At 55.9% G+C, this 21086-nt stretch overlaps 1 protein-coding gene across 3 annotated transcripts in view; it reads right to left on the bottom strand.

Annotated features, from left to right (window-relative positions):
- Positions 1 to 1951: 1951 nt before the first annotated feature.
- The window catches only part of DUSP8 (dual specificity phosphatase 8), a 49002-nt gene continuing 29867 nt past the window's right edge, over positions 1952 to 21086 (bottom strand). For 2 of the 3 annotated variants that reach the window (XM_064163169.1, XM_064163168.1), the window contains exons 4-7: positions 7209 to 7375; positions 3773 to 3932; positions 3444 to 3567; positions 1952 to 3077 (exon numbers count right to left, since the gene is read on the bottom strand). In XM_064163169.1, coding sequence (XP_064019239.1) covers positions 1973 to 3077; positions 3444 to 3567; positions 3773 to 3932; positions 7209 to 7375 — 1556 coding nt within the window. In that variant the 3' untranslated portion in view covers positions 1952 to 1972. Of the gene's footprint in view, positions 3078 to 3443; positions 3568 to 3772; positions 3933 to 7208; positions 7376 to 14877; positions 15364 to 21086 lie in introns of those variants that run through there. The other variant, XM_064163170.1, reaches the window with a different exon arrangement.

The raw sequence follows: 21086 nt of genomic DNA on the forward strand, positions 1-21086 counted from the left end.
TTTGGAGCCTGAGCTCATTTGGTTTTGCCGCCTGATTTAGAGAGAGAAACGAACGACCAGAGGAGGAACAAGGGGAGAGACCCAGAAACAAAAAACCCCAACACTCCAAGGCTGACACAGGACACAGACATGCACGAATGGAGACCCCTGAGGTATCAGCTTCGCAAAAGTAGGGCGGGACGAGGGGGAAAGCAACGACAGCCACGGGGAGTGCTTTGCAGCGGAGGCAGATGAGTGCCTACAGCTCCAAACAGCAGCTTCTCGGCAAGCCTGCTGCTGGGCTTTGGGGGCAAGGGCTTGGCTTCCCACCAAAATGAGGGGAAGCAGCCAACTGCCTCTGCCAATAAGTTGGTTGTGCCCACCCCCGTGTGCTTACAGAGCTGCGTTTCCAGCTGGTTTATCACCTGCTGGATGGAATAGGGCCGGGGGAGTCCCAGCACCTGCAAACACACTCCCCATGAGTTTCCTGGATGTGAAGAGAAGGATGGAGGAAGCCTGACAGAACATCGCTCCCAAAGGGAAAGTAGTGCCCATACCTTCCCCACAAGCAAGGTGGCTGAGGCAAGGGGGAGCTGAGTGGCTGGGGTGGGCAGGCAAGACATCCTCTGACCAGCAACACCAGCTACCCCCAGCCTCCCCTCTCTGCCTCCGCTGCGGCAGCCTCCAATGCCTTCTCCATGCAGCTTGAGGTGACACCCAGCTCCTTTCCCTCCACGTTGGGTGCCTCCCTCCTCGCCCTCTCCAGCAAGGATAGGCAACCCAAGGAAGAGCGACACAGCTGGATTGGGGTGATGGGTGGCATGGACACAATGACTGGGAGAGGAATGATGGCTGGGATTGGGTGACAGCCAGGATGATGACCAGGATGGGTTGATGACCAGGATGGGGTTAATGACCAGGATGGGGATAAGCCGACAGAGACCAAGGGGTGAAGAAGCGACAGCAGCTTCCAGAAGAGAGTTTTCTGGCTCAGTTTGTTGTAAGAAGTTTTTTATGGTTTGCTCATTTGCTTGTTCATCTCTAGAAAAAAAGTGCCCAGGAGAGTCTCCAGTCCCCTTGCCGCTGCTCCCAGAGGGAAAGAGGGAGGAAAAACCAAATTCCTTTGTCATCAACATGAGCTATAGAAGGAGCCACAGGCCTCAGGTATTGCTTAGAAACTCGTATTTCAGAATTTAAATACCATACACAGTAAAAACAGAGCTGAAAGTACCGCCCCACATTGTCTGCAAATCATTGCCAGAATGAACAGCTTCAATAAATTAAAAACCAAAAGAAAACAAACCCCCCCAAAAAAAGAAACCAAAACTAAATCTGAAATATTATTTACGTCTCAATAAAAACCCGCAGTAAAACCATTCACCTTTTGCCTTTTGTCTGTGTGTTTTCTGCCCTGGGTTTGGTTTTTTTCTTCTTCTTCTTCTTCTTTTTCTTCTTCTTCTTCTTTTTTTTTTTTCCTTTTCTTTATATTATATATAATATATATTTATATATGCAGAGGGCTGCTCCAGTGCAGCATTTGTTTAAGGTAGTTAGCCAGAGAAACACGAGGAGCATGCTTAGTGCGCCGAGACGGCAAGGGGAAAGGGGGGCAGCTCTGGAAGTGTTCCCCCACCTCCAGGTGCTGCGCCCCATGCCGGCAGCCAAAACTGCAACCCCTCCCGACCCCAACCCTCCGACCCCTCTTCCCGTTCGAATTCGTACCACCCACGTTTCAAGCGCGGGTGGCGGAGGGGATGAGGAGCAGGGCGGGCGCAGGAGGGACGCTAAGCATCCCCCGTGGTGTTTCCCGGACTCTGGAAAGCCTCCGTCTGCCTCCGCGTCCCTCTCAGCGCGCGCGCCCCCCGAAAATGCACGCGCGGGTATAAATAGTCCCCACCCCCAGATCCTGCCCCTCCCCCCCCTTCCCCTCTCCCCCCCAGCTTAAATATCCCCCCGCCCCCCCCGCGCCCCGCTGCGGCCCCCCGAGCGGGTGTCAGGACACCTCGATGATCTCCATGCTGCCCGAGAAGCTGGACTGTTTGCTGATTTTGCCCAGCTCTTCGCGGGCCCTGCCCTCGGACATGGTCTCCTCGAACTCCATCTGGCAGCTCCTGCGCTTGAACTGCTTCTCGGCGCCGGGCTCCTCGTGCCAGCTGTGCCGCCCGTCCCGCGGCTCTGCCCGCGCCTTGTCCCTCAGTCTGATCTCGCAGCCGCCCCCCACCCCGAACGGCGGCGGGTAAGGGCTGCCCCCGGCGAACAGGCTCCCTCCGCCACCGCCGCTGCCGCCGGAGTCAACGCCAAAGTACCAGCCGGCCTCGCCGGACGGTGTGCTGGGGGACTCCAGGTGCACCCCGCTCCATGCCGTGCTGCTGGTGGTGGTGGTGGTGCTGGCGGTGCTGGGAGCCGTGGCCGGCTGGCCGAGCCGTGGCGGCAGCCCGTCCTCGGCGCCAGGGCTCTTGCGTGCGGTGCTGGCCCCGCCGACGTTGAGGCTGAGCCCGTGTGCCGGTGAGCCCGCCGTGTGCCGGTGCTTCCGCCGCTGCCTCACCTTGGCCTCCAGCAGCAGGTCGGGCCCGTTCGGCCGGTCGGGGCTGTCTGCCCCCGGGGAGAAGGGGCCAAGGCCACCAGGGCCTGAGGGGCTGTCCAGCTTGCAGAGTTTGGGGGCGTCCCCAGGGCCGGGGGGTCCGGGCGGGTCCTGGCGCAGGCCGGGGGAGTAGGCGGACTTGATGTCCAAGGAGAAGGAGCGTTTCAGGCGGTTGGTGTCCTGGATGCGCTCGGAGGAGAGGTGCAAGCCGTTGAGCCCCTGCTGCAGGGTGGTGGGCGACAGGACCTTCGGGGCCCCGCCTTGCCGCTCAGAGTCACCATGGGGGGATGCCGGAGCGGTGCCCCTCGGCACCTCCTCGGCCTTCTCTGAGGTAGGTGGTGGGGGGGGATGCCGACTGCTCTCAGCCGCTTCTGCCGGGTCCTGCTGGGTGTCTCCCTCAACCCGGTCACCCTTTGACTTCAGGGCCTTGAGGAGCTTCAGGCTCCTCTCATACTCCAGGAGCTGGCCCAGAAAGTTGAAGTTGGGTGAGATGGACGGGCGACGGTCCTTAACGAACCTGTGCAGACACAGACGGCCCCGGTCAGTGCTTGGCCCTTCAGTGCGTCCCCCCTGCGCGCTCAGCCTCTTTGGGTACAAGAGGCACCACCCCCTCTGAAAAAAAGGGTATTGGGGAACCATGAGACCTCAGGATGCCCCAAGGGTAGAGCTGGGACTGCCTCCTCCCTCCATTTTACTGCTCCAAATCATTCCCTGTCCCTTGCACTTGATGAAGAGAGCTTTAGTTTGGTTTCACTGGGAAACAGTTAAGTGGAGTCAGAGCTTTATAATGCTCCCAACCTCTCCTTCTGGGCTCAGCCTGCTTTCCTTCCCTGGAGTGAAGCATCCCAGCACAAGCCCTGCCTGCCCTGTGGGGAAAGCTCACCTGTAAGCATCATCTGACGACATACCCATGGTCTTCATGATGTAGGCGATGGCGATGGTGGCCGAGCGGGAGATCCCAGCCAAGCAGTGCACAATCACCTGGCAGCTGGACACCTTGGCCTTGTCTGGTAGGGGAAACAGAGAGGGAAGCAACAATGCAGTCAGAGACGGCGAGCAAAATGACTCCAGCCTCCCTCCCAGACCCTCGGCCCTTTTTGTGTGAAAGGAGAAGGGTTGCTGGGAGAAAGATCAGGGGAGAAGGGCTCAGGTTTTGAAGGCTGAGGACTGGGAAATCTGCGACTACTGCACCCAGTGACACCTGCTGCTCACCAATGAATTCGATGGACTTGTCCAGCCAGGGCAGCAGCTTCTCACAGTAGTTGTCATTGACAGGAATGCGCATGAAATGACTGTCACAGATGAAGTCTGGCTTGGGACAGGAGTTGCTGGCGTTGAGGACATAGCTTATCCCGTTCTGTGTCATCAAGTCCTGGCGGGAAAAAAGGAGATTGAATGATCAGCTGAGTCTGAGCAGCGGTGAGTGATGAAGCTCTGCCCTGCCATCCACTCCCTGCCTTTTCCCACCCCAATATTTTCTCCTGTGGATCTCCCAGTACAGCCTTGGCCTAGCTGATAGTAAGCAGAGAGAAGAATCACAGAGTTGTCAGGGCTGGAAGGGATCTCAAGGATCACATAATTACACAATCACAACATGGGTTGGGTTGGAAGTGACTTCAAAGATCATCCAAGTTCCAACTCCTCTGCCATGGGCAGGACACCTCCCACTAGCCCAGGCTGCTCAGTTACTCATCCAGCTGGCCCTTACCACCTTCAGGGAGTGAACATCCACAGCCTCCCTGGGCAACCTGTTCCACTGTCTCCCCACCCTCCCTGTCAAGAATTTCTTCCTTGTCTCCAGTCTCAATCTCCCCTCTCTCAGCTCAAAGCCATTGGCCCTTGTCCTTGCACTCTCAGGCCTTGTCAGAAAACCCTCCCCAGCTCTCCTGTAGTCCCCTTCAGGTACTGGCAGACTGCTCTAAGGTCTTCCTGGAGCCTTCTCTTCTGCAGGCTGAGCTACCCCCAACTCTCTCAGCCATGGGAGAGGTGCTGCAGTCCTGGGTGAATGAAAAGTGAAAGGATCCTTGCTGCTTTCTTCCCTCGATCCAATCCCCAGCCTAGCAATGGATGGTTACTTCAGAGCATGAACTCATCTAGCAGCAGAGACTGGGGGTGGGGGGAAGAAAAGGCTCTCTTTAAGGAAAGTACAGCTATTTTCTAGTTGTTTTGTCTGAAGAGTGCCACGGCTTTAGTTGATTCTTAATAGAAATCCTCTAGCTCCAACCCCCCTGCCATGGGCAGGGACATCTCACACTAGATCAGGTTGCTCAGAGCCACATCCAACCTGGCCTTAAAGGTTGCATCAGTTTCAATGACACAGGTTTGAACCTCAGCTGGGCTTTACTTTGGTCCAAATACAAGGACACCTGGAAAGGAGAGTCCCAGAGGATTTAAGCATGAAAGGAACAGCAAAATATGAGAAAGAAAATCAGTCAAATCTCTAGCTGAAAGCTTTGAAAGTAGCTGCTGAGGGAGAGAGGCATCTCACCAACAGTGGGGTGAGTCAGTGGTACCACTCTATGTCGCTCCCACACTGCTCAGAAACACATCAGGGTTTGTTGTCAGGTTTGTTAGTCATTCACAGTCCTTCACTCTGAACATACAGTCTTGTGCTGGGACACAGGCAGGTGGCAAGGGGAAACTTCTCCTGCCTTGCTCTGGCACTGGGGTGAACCTGGACCTTTTCACTGGGGTGAAAACTGGGGGCAGACTTTTGAGCTGTCCTGTTCTGACAGGACAGGAGGAGATGGTTTGAACTGAAAGAGGGAGGTTCAGACTAGAGAGAAGGAAGAAGTGTTTGACACTGAGAGTGGTGAGAGCCTGGCCCATGTTGCCCACAGAGGTGGCTGATGCTCCATTTCGGGAGCCATTACAGGTCACGTCTGGAGCTCTGAGCAACCTGCTCTAGTTGCAGATGTCCCTGCTGACTGCATGGGGGTTGGACTAGATGATCTTAAAAGGTCCCTCCCAATCCAAACCAGTCTGGGATTCTGTGACTGGACTTCTTTTCCATGACTCTTCTGCTCTGGCCACTCGGTGGCCACCATCACTGTCCAAATTTCTGACTCAGTAAGTGCAAGAGCACAAAGGAGAGCTTAGGTAAACAGGGTCAGATGGCAAACAGCAATGAGGGGGCAAGGTTCAACCCACGAGTCAGCCAGCTGCCTTGCTGGGTGCATACTGCTGCACCCACACCAAGCTTCATCTCTTCCTTTCCAGGGCCTTGGCCAGCTTCATCTATATGCAGTGCTGACAGATTCATGTCTCACCTGACCCCTGTCTCTGTCCTCATCCCACCAGACTAGGTATGACCTGTACAGCTTGGGGGACACCTGTGCCAGCTGCTGGGTCTCAGTGCCTAGTCTGTGCTGTCACAAGGAAGACCCAAAATGAGAGAAGAGGAGAAAATGTGGAGATGAAAGAATCCTTCCACACATCAGAGCTGCCATGTGGGATATCTCATCCACAACATGCTGGAGCAGAGAAGCATCATCTCTGCTCAGATCCACACTTGACCCTGCTCTGCTCCTAGGAAGAGCACATCTTTTGGCCGTGTGGTGGGGATGGCAGAAAACACAGCTCCAAAAGGTAGACACAACCTTCCAAGGAGGTGGTGAGGGATGGAAAACATCAATTTCCCCGCCTGACATTGACTCCTCAGGAGACCACACCAGGGCATCAGCCCTGGCTTCTCCAGCAGCTGGTTTCTGCCTGTCCCAGCAGAGCCCAGGCTCAGCTCCATGGAGTCAGCCCAGCTCCTGGGCTCACATTCCTGGCATTTTTCTCTCCCATTTCCTTCTACTCCCTGTATATAATTCCACTCTCCTTTCTGCCTCCAGCCCTGTTCTGGCGTCATGGTCCCTCTCCCCCCTTGCCTGCCCTGGGTGAGGATGAGGACGCCCAGCTGGCTGCCTCCTGCCTGCGGTAGCCAGGTGCCTGGCAGCGTTTCCACTGCAATTCCTCTTTCTGTCTTCTTGCTGTGATTTTCCCTTTAAACAAAACTCCAGCACAGCCTTCCAGCACCTGTCCCTCTTTTCTCCTCTCTCCCACTGCCTCTGGCTTCCAAGGAGATCCCAAGGTTGCTGACACTGGTGCTATCTCACTGGCCAGGCAGATGGGTGCAAAGCTGGCTCCTGTCCCACATCTCCCTCCAGCTGTAGTAACTCCCCTTCCACACCCAAACGTTTTCCCAGCCGGGCTCCTCTTGTCCCTGGGTTTGTTATGTGTACTTTGAGGTTGGTGAGACCCTGTTCCAGGTTGCCCAGGGAGGTGGTGCCTCATCCCTGGAACCATTCCAGGTCAGGTTGTCTGGGTCTCTGAGCAAACTGCTCTACTTGAAGATGTCCCTGCTCACTGCAGAAGATTTGAACTAGATGACCTTTAAAGGTCCCTCCCACCTCCAACCATTTATGATTACACCTGGGAGGAGTCTGGCCACCCCAAAGCTCATCAATTATAAGACAGCTCATCCTGCAACCACCCCCATCCAGTTCCAGCAGACTCTGCCTATGCACTCCTTGCCTTCAACCTTCTGCTAGGGTCAGACCCACCACCTGTGGTTCTCCCACCAGGCAGGAAAGGAGTCCCTAATGCCCTCCCTCCTCTCCAGTGCTGGGGTCCCAGACATGTTCCCTCATCGGGGCCATACCTTGTTTAGGACATCTTTCTGGGAGCCCAGGTAGAGATGCGGCAGGATGCGTGTGGGGCCAACATTGGCCACGGGCAAGCATGGCTGGGAGATGCTCATCGGCAGGATGGCAGCTGGCTTCCCCTCACAGAGCCCTGGGAAGCAGGAGGAGAAAGTGGCAAAGCCTCCTGTGGAGAAAACGAGGACGTTAAGCTCATAGCAGTGAGGCTGAGACCATCAGTACCTGCCACCCCCAGGCCTGGGCTGGGGCAGAGCGGTGCTAGCCCTGCAGCACTGAGAAACACAGGATGGTTTAGGTTGGAAGGGACCTCAAAGCTCAGCCATTTCCAACCCCCCCACCATTGGCAGGGACACTTCCCACTAGAACAGGTCGCTCAAGGCCTCATCCAACCTGGTCTTGAACACCTCCAGGGAGGTTGTGGAGCACAGAAGCACAGAATGTGATCAAAGATCACATTGGGTGCTTCTGTGTTCCACAGCCTCCCTGGGCAACCTGTGCCAGTGTCTCACCACCCTCACTGCAAAGAACTTCTTCCTAACATCCAGTTTCAACCTCCCCTCTGCCAGTTTAAACCCATCACTCTTTATCCTGTCATTACAAGACCTTGTCAATAGTCCCTCCCCAGCCTTCCTGTAGGCCCCCTTCAGATACTGGAAAGCTACTACAAAAACAGAACCCCGAGGAGCAAAGAGCCACCAGTGATGGCTGACCAGAGCAGAGCCATTGTGATGACTGTGGCACACACAGAGAAAAGAGACCCAGCTCTGATTTTTCCTTCTGGAGATAGACACTGATGCACACGTGAGGCATCCCACACCCTTCCTGCTTTCCATCTTGGCTGCCTGCAGCAGTGTGGGGACAACTGGGATCACCTTTCAATAGCAAAACCCACCAAGGCAGGATGAGAACAAGCAAGCCCACTGAGGCTCAAAACTCTCTGGGTTGATGGAGGTCAACCTAAACCTTGCCACAACAGCTACACTTATACACTGTGGTTTCTGAGATGTCCTCTCCATCCAGCCCTGCCAAGTCCATGACTTCCACCACACTGGACCAGAGAGAACAGAGCAGACTTTGGGGCTTGACTGTTTTTGTCAGAGGGATGAGGATGCCTTCCCTGGAGATCATTCTGAAAGTCCAAGTCCCTGGACTCAGCATCATGGGAATTTCTTGCTCATCTCCACAGCTAATCTTGATCTTTTACTGAGTCTCTGGTAAGGACCTTCCTATTCAGTCTTCAGGAGCAGGGCAACCCTGTCACACTCTCTATCCTCTCCAGCACCTTCACAGCATTTCTGCTGATCCTCCTGGAGCACCTCCCTGGCTGCAGGTGTGACACTCAGGCTATGGTGAGGAGGTATGCCTGGCGTTGCAGACAACCCACCCCACATCTCTGAGAGACAAAGGTGTTGGAGAAGACAAAACAAGACACAAAATCCTGTTGATATCACCTGTGAACATCCAAGGACCTCTATCATCATCCATCTCAGCAGCTCCCACTGCCCCAAGAGGAAGGTGTCCTCCAACCAACCTCTTCCCCTCTCTGATGTTTTCCTGGCTGGCAGCTAACACAGTTCCCAGCTTCAAAGTCCAGCCAGGAGGGGTAAGAGTTAAAGCACCTTATCTTCTCCAGCACTTCCTCTTCTCTGGCTCCCTCTGAAATGACATCACCTCTCAACTGGGACATTAAATCAGAGGGAAAGCAGGAGGCCCAGCGCAGGTGCAGCACAGCTCCGGTTACTGCCCATCCCTGCGCTGCTGCGTCCTCGCTGCCAAGGAGCCTAAGTCACCGGCCAGAGCCCCGCGGCCACGTGTGCCACCTTCCTGTGCCACCTCCCTGCTTCACTCAGCACTTCAGCACACCTCGTTGATGCCTGGGGGATGCTCAAGCAGAACCCCCTGGGGGGCTGATCAACTCTTGTTGACTGGGGTGCAGGTTTGGCCCACCAGACAAAACAGTGTGGGGACTTTTCCCAAGTAAACTGGCACATTTTTGGGGAACAGGGTGCAGGCAAGCACAGCCCTGGGGACTGGCACTGCTCTGGGCCCCATGTCCTCTGCCTCTCATGCTCGGCCATTCCCCATCAGGAGCTGCCCAGAGTCATGCACAGCTCTGTGTTGCTCTTTGAACACAGGAGTGTGGGGTGATGTCACAGCCAGAGCAGGCCAGGGCATGCTGCTCTCCTCCCCTTGCCTGCCTCTGCTGGCGCTCGCCCGGCAGCAGAGGCTCTGCCAGCTCTGCCCGGGAGAGCCTAGGCAGAGGGGCTGTGGAGCAGGCAGAGATGTCTGCAAAGACTGGAGGATGCTGGCACCCAAAATGATGCTGACAGCTCACCCTGTGTGCACTAAGCAAAGCCTGAACCACGAGCCTGGGAGGCTGGGCAGGCTCCCATCCCACCTGCCCTCATTGCCCCCACATTTGTAGCTGCTAAGGGCAGCTCAGGCTTGGGGGAAATCCTAGATATGGAGCCAGGTACCCGATGCCATCCCAACCTCCAAGCCACACTCACCCCACCCTGATGCTCCAGCATGCCTTTCATTTTCAGAGAGCCAAAGCAGCTCCTCAAAACAACCCCAAAGGCAGTGAATGTCCCTGGCTGGGCTCCAGATGATATCTGGGTTTTCCCCCTCTGCACCCTGGGCCCTGAATCCCAGCTTTGGCTGGGAGAGAGCAAAGGAGCCCCATGGGGTGAGGAGCTGAGCAGCACTGGGGCTTTGGAGTCCTCCCACTTTAATTCACAGTGCTGGTAGCACTGTTTCTCTTGGCATGTGTGGAATAAAGCTCAGGAAGGATTTGGGTCTGACGTGGTGCTTAGGGATCTCTGCTGTCTTCTTGGTGCTCCCCTTGGGCTTGGCAAGGGTTTGCTGAGGAGGAGCTGGTCCCTGCACTGCTCATGGCTCCAGCACTCCTGAGGCATCTCAAAACTATTCCCTGGAAAACCCCCGTGTCTTCCTGCTCCCTGCATCTACCTGAGGCAGAGGTGGGGCCCAGCATGAGAAGTGGGGATGTTTGAGCACAGGGAACTAGGACAGAAGTGGGGAAGCCTTCACTGCTCCTGGCTGAAGGTGGATGAAGTGGGAGTCAAGAACTAGCATCAGACAGGTTTCTAAGAGAGCTAGTGAAAGCCACCCCTCAACTTTAGTAGGGTTCACTCAGCAATGCCCCAAGAAACATAAAACCTTTTAGAAGTGTTCAGGTCAAGCTGGGGCTGAAGAGAAAAGCATCTTTCTGCAGGGAGAGGAGTGCTGTCCTTCCCTGGAGGAAAGAGAGAAAGCAAGGCACAGGACATTGCAGCAACCTAGTGCCGGGAGAGGGCAACAATTGAAACCTCCTTTCTTCCTCCATCCCAGGTTCCACTCCTGGGGTGCTGACCACCCTTCCACCTCCTGCTGTGCTCTGTAGGGGTCTCTCCAGGCCAGCCCCCAGCCCTGCTCTTCACGGCTCTGGCAGCAAACAGCTGCTAGGGAGTCCTGTGACTTTCCCCTTTGAGCAGCAAACTGCAGAGCGAGGAGCCCCTTTGCCAGTCACTGCACCACCAACTGCAGAAACCCCTGAGATAGCTACAACCAAATGAACAAAAAGCTTCAGTCCTGATGCTGGGCTGGTAGGCATGGAAGGAGATCAGAAGGTGGAAGAAGAGAGGTGTTGGACTGCTAAGTCGGGACTCTGCCACACCTGGGGATCCTTCTGCTGACTTGGCTGTCACTTCCAAGTGGTCTCTGGGGACATCCAGCTCACGGCTGGGACACTGAAAACATCTCAGGCATCACCCACAAGCTGCCCTGTTCACCTCTCTGCCAAGGCAGGGCAGCAGTGATGGTGTAGGGAGGGTGACACAGAAGGTGACAAAGTCCTGGCTAGGGCAGGGATGTGGTGTGGCATTGTTTTCCTCCTGGTGGTAAGCCCCAGCTTTGGAGATTTACAATCTGTTGAGTTCCATGGAAGTGAGAAGAGATGCTGGTGGCAATAAAAGGGAGGTGTGGAGCATATTAAGCAAGGCTGTGCCAGCTCCCTGCTGCTCCCTGTGTCCCACACTAGGGCATCTTTCAAGGCTAGAGGGGTAAAGAGGAGGCAGGGAGGTGTCTGAGCTGGAAACCCCTCTGATAGCTGCAAACTGCCCACTGACCCCCCTCTCTGTGGGCTCACCTCCTTCAGAGGCCCTTCAGATAACCACTGGTCACAATGTTGTGCCCTGATGACTGCAAGAAGCTGAAAAGGGGCACCTACTGCACTCCAAAACCACTCTCCAGGAGAACCACCTGCCTCCTAGACACCACCAACACCATGAGCCTCCAAAATGCACCCCCACAGACACCCTGAGCAGTGAGGATATGTCGTGGTCACCATCCTCCCCCCTGCATGGTAGAGCATCATAAAATCCTTTAGGCTGGAAGTGACCTGTAAGATCAAGTCTGACCAGTAAGCCAACACTGACAAGTCCACTGCTAAATCATGTCCCTCAGCACCACATCTACGTGGCTCCTAGATCCCCCCAGGGATGAGGGACTCTGCCACTTCCAACCCAAAGCTTCCAGTAGGAAACAGGAGAATTGACATGTCACCCAGCTGTGCCATCAGCCTGTGGCAGCAAGGAGGAGAGCAGCCACAGCTGCAGCTACAAGCCCTCCCTGAGCCAGCAGCCACCACACTCTACCTCCTCACCCCTAGCTGTCACACCGGCAGCTGGCAGGAGACCCACTAAGGGTATTAAAGAGGTGGTTTATAGCCCACCCTCATTGCTTCTGTTACGAGCGCTCAAGAGCAGGAGCTGCTCAGAGCCCTGCTCTCCGTGCAGCCGCTGCAGCTTCTGCGGCAGCCTGCGGCCCCGGCGGGGGGTTTTACCTCTGCGCTCATGCTGGAGACCCTCTACCCGGAAGCCGCTGGCATCTGAAGGGGGCTGAGCGAGGCCGAGCCGTGCCCGGCTCTCATTAAGATGCCCGCGGTGGCGGCGAGCCGCTGCCAGGGCGGCACGTGGCGAGGGGCAGCGGGGCATGCCAGCCAGCACGCGCCCGGGCTGCCGCCGGGGCTGCCGCCAGGCCGGCACCGCTCCGCCACCGCCACCGCCACCGCCACCACCGCTCCTGCACCGCACCGCTCCTGCACTGCGCGGCTCCTGCACCGCACGGCTCCTGCACCGCACCGCTCCTGCACCGCACCGCCGCGCCACCACCGCTCCTGCACTGCACCGCTGCTGCACTGCACCGCTCCTGCACTGCACCGCTCCTGCACTGCACGGCTCCCGCACCGCTCCTGCACCGCTCCTGCACTGCACGGCTCCCGCACCGCCCCGCCGGCACCGCTCCTGAACTGCTGTGCCACCGCCGCTCCTGCGCCCCTCCTGCACTGCACGGCTCCTGCACCGCCCCGCCGGCACCGCCACCGCTCAGCCACCGTTCCGGCACCACTGTGCCAGCACCGCTCCTGCACGGCCCCTGCACCGTTCCTGCACCGCTCCTGCACGGTCCCTGCACCGCTGTGCCGGCTAGCTGGCCAGGATGGATGCCTCAAAGCCCCCTCCTCATCGCCCCAGCCCTCTGGCATCACGCTGCTCTCAGTGTCCTGACACATCCACCCCGGAGTGTCAAGCCACCTGGCTGAACTGAGGCATGGCAGGAGATGATGGGAGCTGGGGGGAACCCACAAAACCCCAGCCCTCGTCCGTATTGGCAAGGCAGCGAGCCTGAGCGCTGGGATGGAACGGAGGGAGGGAAAGCAGAGGGGCCTGGCCCTCAGAGCCGCTGGGAAAGTCCCTGCCGTGGAAAGGTTGAGTGGGAGCCTGTCGGGGCCGGCAGCTGAGCCGGCGGCGTGATGAAACACCGCTTCTTGCCACCCTTACTCACAGCGCTGCGGGGCTGCCTCCAACGCCGCTGCGGTTTCTCCCTGCCTCCCTCCTCGCAGATCCTCTGCAGCCCCCTTGGATTTTCCCTAGCCCTGCCAGCGATGCCCAGTGCTCACTTGCTTGCAGCGCCTTCCCACCCACCTGCGTGAAGTCCCAGTGCTACCCAGCCTGGCCAACTCGCCCTGCCTTGGCTGATGCTCCTTCGCTTCCACCCGGCTCACTGAATAGCAATGTCTGCGGCTTGTCTGGTCTCCTTTCCCCACACGCTCCCGTTCCCAGCCTCTGTGCTCTTCCCCAGCGCAGGTTTCGCCCTCCCTTCATTCAGCACCAAATTTCATCACCCTGTTGCTGGCTCCGATCATTTCTTTTTTCCCAAGCAGTGGGAATGAGAGAGCAGATGAATCAGCCCTATTATGGATTCTTGTGAATTCCCCGTTTCCCCAGTGGTCACCCTGCACAGCCTCTGCCCATCTGCTACTACATCACCCTGCTGCCTCCCAACCCGTGCCAGCCCACCCCAGCCTCATAGGCTGGTCCCAGACCCCACTCCCTTTCTCTCAAGCCAGTGGAAAAAAAAAAAGTCCTTAAAAAAAGAGGAAAAGCAGCAGAAAGGAAGCCCTCCACCCACACAACCGCAGACACGCTCCCCGAGCTGCTGGGCTTGATTTCCCTCCAGTGACTGTGCCTGCTTTGGACCAGCCTTACTCGTTCTAAGTAAAGAGAAATGTGTCATTTCCAGGAGTGACTTATTGCTAATGACACCATCACTGGGTTATGTGCTTCATGCCACAAAAACCTGTCAAGCACTTTTAGCAGGCTCCCATTTTAAGTGGTGATGGAGGGGAAGTTTCTTGATCCAACCTTTTGGTAATCTAGGTCATTCCAGGCTCCGCGTATTTTTAAGCCGCTCCAGTTAATATCCCCCTTCCTCTGCTCGCCCTTCACCCTGGCACTGGGGGTGCGGCGTGGAAGCACTGCAAACGCCCTTTTCTGACTGAAAGCCCCCGAAGATGGGCAGGCAGCAACAGCGCTAGTGAAGCGAAATGGCTCCGCCGGGCAGCTGCCTGGCTGCGGGCAGCAGCACAGAGCTCATCCAGCACTCCTCCCTGCCTTCATCCTTCCCCCTACCCCTATCCCCTCTTTGCTCGAGATGCGGCGACCCCTTCAAACCAGCACTCTAACCAGCCGAGATCACGTCACAGGATTCACAGAATGGTTTAGGTTGAAAGGGACCTTAAAGATCATCCAGTTCCGACCCCTTTCCGTGGGCAGCGACACCTTCCACCAGACCAGGTTGCTCAAAGTCTCATCCAGACTAGCTCTGAACACTTCCAGGGATGGGGAACCTACCACTTTTCTGCTCCTGTGCCTCATCACCCTCACAATAAAGACTTACATTTCCTCCAAAACCTGATCTAAACCTACCCTCTTCCGCACGAGATGCTGGCGGCGGAGCCTGCCCTGGCTTCCGCAGCCTTCCTCCTTCCCTCCTTCTCTGCTCCTTCCACACCCTTACCCAGCTTGCCAGGAGGGAGAAGGCTTCAAGAGACCCCCAGAGCAATCCCCAAAAGGCCAGGTCAGCCTGAGGGGACCCCAGCGGGACCCAATGCCCGAAGAAGTTGCTCCCTCCCCTCGCAGCTCCTTTCCAGCAGGATCAGCCCAGCTGCCTCCGCACCTTGCCCGGGGCCGGCAGCTGCCGACCGCTCTCCCCCCGCACGCCAGCTCCGCTCCACAAAAGGGGCTCCCGCCCCCGGGCAAAGCCGGGCTCGTTCCCCTCATCCCTCCTCCATCTCCCCGGGCAAGAACGGAGCCGGCCGGGCGGACCAACCTCTCATCTCCCTGCTCTCCTTCATCCTCCGCACCCTTATTTTCAGCTTCATCTGCCCTTCGCGCATGTCTGGCCAGAACTGGTCCTCGGAAGGAGCGATCATTACATCCACGGGCATCCAGGCTCGCTGGGGCACCTCTTCCCTCCGTCAAACAGCAGCTTAAAAAACCACTAACCCCAACACCCCCCCTGAAAAAAAACAACCCAACAACCGCCCCTTGGCTCCAACCTTCAGGCTGAAAAAAGGGAAAAGCCTTAAAAAAGAATAAAAAGAAAAGCAAGCCGGGTTCGTGGGTGGCGGGGGGAGGCTTGTGTAACCTCTCTTCTCCCCAGCCACCTTCCTCCTCTTCCTCCTGCCTCGGTGGCCGGTGGCGGAGCTCAGCCCCGGAGCAGGAGCCGCGGCCCCGCCGCTCCATCCGCCGCCGCGCTCATAGCTAACGGGTCAGGCATGCGGCCGCATTCCTTACTCAGCACACAGACACGCAGCGCAGCCCCCCCAGCTTAAAGGCACAACCCCCCTTTTCCTCCCCGCCCAGGCGATGAGCAAAAATCTCTGAGCCGCGCAGGATTTGGCCCCGAATGAGTAAATTTAGGAATAAGAGACTTGGAAAGGAGAAGGTGATGCTTGCGTCTCTCTCAGCAATAAAAACCTCCCGGTATCGCTCTCCGTCCCTGCGGCACACCCGGAACCCCACGGTGCGGTCCTGCCCACCTTCCCACTGCTGCTCCCGGCAGGATCAGCTTGCATCCCCTGGGAGATGTTGAACTGGGAATCTCAAATCTGAAGAGCAATGCCACACTCTTGGCTTCTTAAAAGGGGAAACTGAGGCACAGACACACAAAATTAATTAGCTCCACAGTGTCACAAAATCACAGACTGGGTTGGGTTGGAAGGTCACCTAGTCCAACCTCCCTGCAGCTAGCAAGGACATCTTCAAGAGAAAAGGTTGCTCAGAGCCCAAACCAACCTAACCTGAAACAGTCCCAGGAATAAAACTGGTGTTCTTTGTGTAGGACAGAGCTGTGGACCAGGCAGCAGATCTCTAAGCTGCAGCTTGTCTTTCCTCTTGATGTCTCCACAGAGAGGATCACCCAGGAGAAATGCTCATCCTGCAGGAGTTGTGAACAGCTGGAGACGACCAAGCTGCAGCAGCTGGTGGGGAATGGGGCTGGTGCTGAGCTGCTTACACCTGTGTGCACCCACATCAGATGGAGTTATCTGCCTGGTCCCAGCAGAGCAGAACTGGGAGCTGGAGGAGAAGCATCCTCTAGTAAAGCCTTCTCACATGTCCAGCTAGAAGGGACATCTAAGAATCATAGAATGGTTTGGGTTCAGAGGTTATCTAGTCCAACTGCCCTGCAACCAGCAGGGACATTGTCAAGTAGAGCAAGTTGCTCACAGCCCCAAACAGGCTGACCTGCAACGGTACCAGGGATGGGGCATCTATCATCTCTCTGGGCAACCTGGGCCAGGGTCTCACCTCAGCAGAAAACATTTGTCTCCACAGTCCCCCTGGGAGTCTATCCCCCAGCCATGGCTTCTGAAGCAGGAGGTGGGAGTTGATGCCTGTTCTCTTTTGTGCTTGTCCTGGAGGTCAGAATTGCTTGTCATCCTTCCTGCCACCCGTGGGACTCCTTAAGACATCTCCACGCAGCTCCTTACGAGTTTATTGGTCTGAGCCCAGGCCTCCAGAAAATCATTCAGGATTATAGTAAGCAGAGAAGCGAGGCTGGGGGGGGGGAGGGGGGAGCATGTATTGTGCCTTTGAAAATCTGCAGCTTTACAGGCTGAAAAACCCCAGGCTGAGCCATATGTGAGTGACTTCAGTGTTTTTCCTTTGAATGACATCACATGAGATGAGGTCATTGGCATGAACTAAGTGCTGTCCCCTCCCCCTCCCCAACCCGAGCGGAGCCAGCCTCCTAACGAGCCTTGTTGTTGTAACAAATATGGTTTGATTATTATCAGATGTGGGTCAGAGGTTGGAGAGAATTCAAAGCCTGCTCCAACTAGGCTGAGAGAGAGAGGAGCAGCCTTCCCCCAGGAGCCACGCTGGGGAAACAGCTCCCACCGCAGCTACCCAGGGCATCTGTGGTCCCCAACGTTTGCCACCTTCATCCCTGCTCGGGAGGGTGCATGACGCTGGTGGGCAGTGCCAACAGCTCCTGTCAAAGCTGCAATTCATGGCAGCCTGAGAGGGGATCTGATCAATGCTCAGCAAGAGCTAAAGTGGGGGGGAGAGGGGGAAGGGAGAGGATGAGGCCCAGTGACAGGACAAGAGGAAATGGGCACAAACTGGAACACAGAAGGTTCCACCTGAACGGGAGGAAAAAAATCTTTGCTGTGAGAGTGATGGATTCCTGGAGCAGGCTGCCCAGAGAGGTTGTGGGGTCTCCTTCTCTGGAGAGATTCCAGCCCCACCTGGACATTGTGATCCTAGGCAAGCTGCTGTTGGTGATCCTGCTCTGGCAGGGAGGTTGGACTGGATGATCTCCAGAGGTCCCTTTCAGCTCTCACTGTTCTGTCATTCTGTGATTCTGCAATTCAGCTGTGACCCGCTCCATCAGCTGTGGCTCCACTGGGGCAGGGAGCATCATGGAGTCACGCAGGGCAGTGTCTGGCTGGCTGCTCTGTGCCAAGTGCGGGAGATGCTGTGGGGTGAATTAGGGCATGCAACTATCAACCTGTGCTCAACCCAGCAGTGCACAAGTGTGCATCTTTCTTCCATGGCTGCCATCCAGTTGCCTGGCTCCCTCGAGCTTGCAAGGCCCCATGGCACAAGTTACTTCGGTGCTGGCAGGTTCCTTCATAGAATCACAGAATGGCTTTGGTTGCAAGAGACCATCAAGATTAACTGGTCCAACCCTTAACACAGCACTGCCAGGTTACTACCAAGCCACATCCCTCAGCATCACATCTACATGGCTTTTAAACCCCTCCAGGGATGGGGACTCCACTGCTGCCCTTCAGGATGTGCTTGCACTAAGCTTTCCATTTAGGGTTGCTGGGAGCCCCACTTGCAGAAGCTGAGCACAACACCACCAAACAGCCCTTGAGGCAGAAGATTCCCACATATCTCAGACAAGCCACCACAGTCAGCAACCCCCTTCCTCCACCACTGTGAGACCCAGTCTCATGGAGGTGTCTCTTGCACCCACCAATCCCCAGGCAGCATCCTCCTCCCTGCTCTTCTTCCTCCTTTTGTCAGGACTAGGGTAGGATCTGAGTGCTGGTGTTGGGATAGGGGCAAGACAGCAAGTAGAGAGCTGACAGGTGACATCCCTAGTGCAGATATACAGCCCATATGTCAGCTGCTGCCCCTTGGCCCCTTTCTGAGGTGCTCCTGCTGCCCAGGCTGCTGCCCATCCTGCCTCCACCCTGTTTAGGCAACGGGGCTGCATCACCCAGGGAGAGATGTGGTCCCTGCCCTGCTCTTATTGACACAGCACTCACCAGGAAAACAGGAATCAAAGGAGCATTTTGGTTGGAAAAGACCTTGAAAATCATCAAGTCCAACCATTATCTAGCTCTGCCAAGGCTGGTGCTAAACCATGTCCCTCAGCACCACACCTCTGTGCCTTTTAAACATCTCCAGGGATGGGGATACAACCACCTCCCTGGGGAGCCTCTTCCAGTGTTTAAGAACCATTTCAGTGAAGAAGTTTCTTCTAATATCCAACCTAAACCTCTCCTGGCACCACTTGAGGCTGTTTCCTTTTGACTTGTACTTATTACCAGGGAGAAGAGACCAATCTGCACCTGGCTCTAGCCTCCTTTCAGGTAGTTCTAGAGAGCCAGGTGGTCTCCTCTCAGCCTCCTTTTCTCCAGGCTGAACAATTCCAGTTCCCTCAGCTACTCCACACTAGCCCTGTTCTCCAAACCCTTCATCAGCTTCATTGCCCTTCTCTGGACATGCTCCAGCACCTCCTTGTACTGAGCACCCCAAGAACTGAACTCAGTACCCAAGGTGCAGCCTCACCATTGCTTAGCACATGGGCACAATAACTTCCCTGGTTCTGCTTGTCATAATTCTGCTGCACTAGGTCAGAGACTTCGTTGTCCTTCTACAAGAGCAGGGGGAAGAATGAGCCCCTGTTCAGCACCGACACACCCAGGGTGACAGTGCCCATGCCCTGGCACCAGCCCAGCTGGGCAGTGGCCAGTAGTTCTTCTCCCCACCCAAGGCTGATCTTTCACAAGCGTGGCCAGGGCAAGGTTGGGTGGATGAGGGCAAGGTTGGGTGGATGAGGGGAGGCAGATTTCTCCAAAGGAAGGAAATCATAGCTGGGCAGCAACTCCTGCCCATGGGCATCTCTTGGTGGGGAAGTTGCCTTCCTCCCGTTGGCTTTCCAGGAACGAGAAACGCAAGCACATGGCAGCTTTGTGAGTGGCAACCAGCGAGAGCTGCTCTTCCCTCAGCCCCTTCTCCTCCATCCCTCTCCACCTGGGGCCCTTTTGCTGGCCTTTTCTGGGTCTGATGGTGAAAAACACCGCTGGAGGGGGAGGGGAAGCTCCTCGGGGTAATTATAGAATCGGGAAAACAAGTTGTCTGATGACAGTGTTGCTAAAGAGGGAGGTTTAGAGCATGGGTCTGGAATACAGTCAGCTAGCACATACATGACCTGGCTTAACCCCTCCCAAGGATGCAGCCTTCGGGTCCACTGGGGCCAAAACCCTCCCAGGCATCTCCTGGTCATGGCAGAGGGTGGGAAGGGGGCATCTTACCCTGATGACGCGTCTGCTTGAGCTGTGGAGACTGGGAGAACTCTCTAAGGCCACAGCTGGGCTGGGTGGTCAGGGCTGGATGCCAGCACCCACTGGATAGTGGGGCAGAGGGCAAGCAAACATGGTCCTGCCCTAGCTAAAGTGGTCCCAGATGGTTTACTGCAGGAAAAAAACACAACTCCTCTGTCGCCACGGACCCAGGGCTGCTCAGTGTGAGAGGGAGGTGGGTTCAGAGAGTTACCTAAACCTCCAGGACTGCAAAAATCACAATCCTTGGTGTTGCCATTCGATGTTTAACGAGGCACCTCTCCCACCAGGCTGCCCATAGCACTCTAAGTCCAGCTCTCTAGACAGACAGAATCACAGAAACATCCATGTTGGCAAAGCCCCTAAGGATCACCAAGGCCAACCTATAACCCTACTCTGCAAGATTCACTTTAAACCATAGCCCTAAGCAACACATCTCAACGACCCTTAAACACATCCAGAGTGGGTGACTCAACCACCTCCCTGGGCAGCTTATTCCAGTGCCTGACCACTCTCTCCATCAAAAACTTTTTCCTACTGTCCAATCTAAACCTACTCAGCTTGAGGCAATTTCCCCTTCTTCTGTCTCCTATTACCTGTGAGAAGAGACCAGCAGCAGCCTCTCCCTTCAGGTAGTTGTAGACAGCAATGAGGCACACCACCACACATCATCCCTGAGAAAAGCTGCACATAAGCCCCTGCCAGCACTTCTTATCCTTCCTCTGTTCCTGAGTTTGTAAATGAAGAGCCAGGAGCCTCATTCTCAGCATCTACCAAACTGGTTCTTCAAAACCCCCAAACCTGGGACAAACAAATTGCAAGTCACATATGAGCACTTTTTCCCATCCCACCACTGAGCCCTCCCTACTCATACCCACAACTCCTGCCAGCTGAGGATCTGCTGCTTCTGGTTCAGCACAGCATGCTATGGGATGGGGATGTCCACAGGTAGGAGGAGGAGCTTGTGGGAGGGTCAGAGGCAGCAGTGAGACTTTAGATGGAAAACTTGTAGCTCCATCTGATGGATTCATGCCCACAGGTCCCCAAGTGCTCAGCTCTTGCAGCCTGAGGGTACCTAAAGTAGCTCTAACATTTCATCTACACATCTTCAGGCCATGTATTGAGCAGAGGCTCTGCTGGAGTCAAGAGGACTTTATGTCCTGCTATGTCTCTAGGAGACTTATACTGGCCAGTCACCAGGTCACTAGGAAAGTGACCATCAAAGAACCAGCTGCAGTGGGGTCCTGCACCCCCATTCCCATCAGACAGCTTCTGACTGATGGCCAACATATGTGTGCTTCAGGTATCTCATTTTCCTTAGGTTTTAGCTTATCTCTGTCTTACTGTGAAGATGCCTTGATCCTGGTCCTGGACCCTGCTTTTAGCTCCAGCATCAGCCACGAGAAGCTTTGTGGATTCATTTGTATTTTTAGCTGCTTTTTGGATGCAGCTCTCA

The sequence above is a fragment of the Pogoniulus pusillus genome, chromosome 24, assembly GCF_015220805.1.
Source record: "Pogoniulus pusillus isolate bPogPus1 chromosome 24, bPogPus1.pri, whole genome shotgun sequence".
Taxonomy (NCBI): domain Eukaryota; kingdom Metazoa; phylum Chordata; class Aves; order Piciformes; family Lybiidae; genus Pogoniulus; species Pogoniulus pusillus.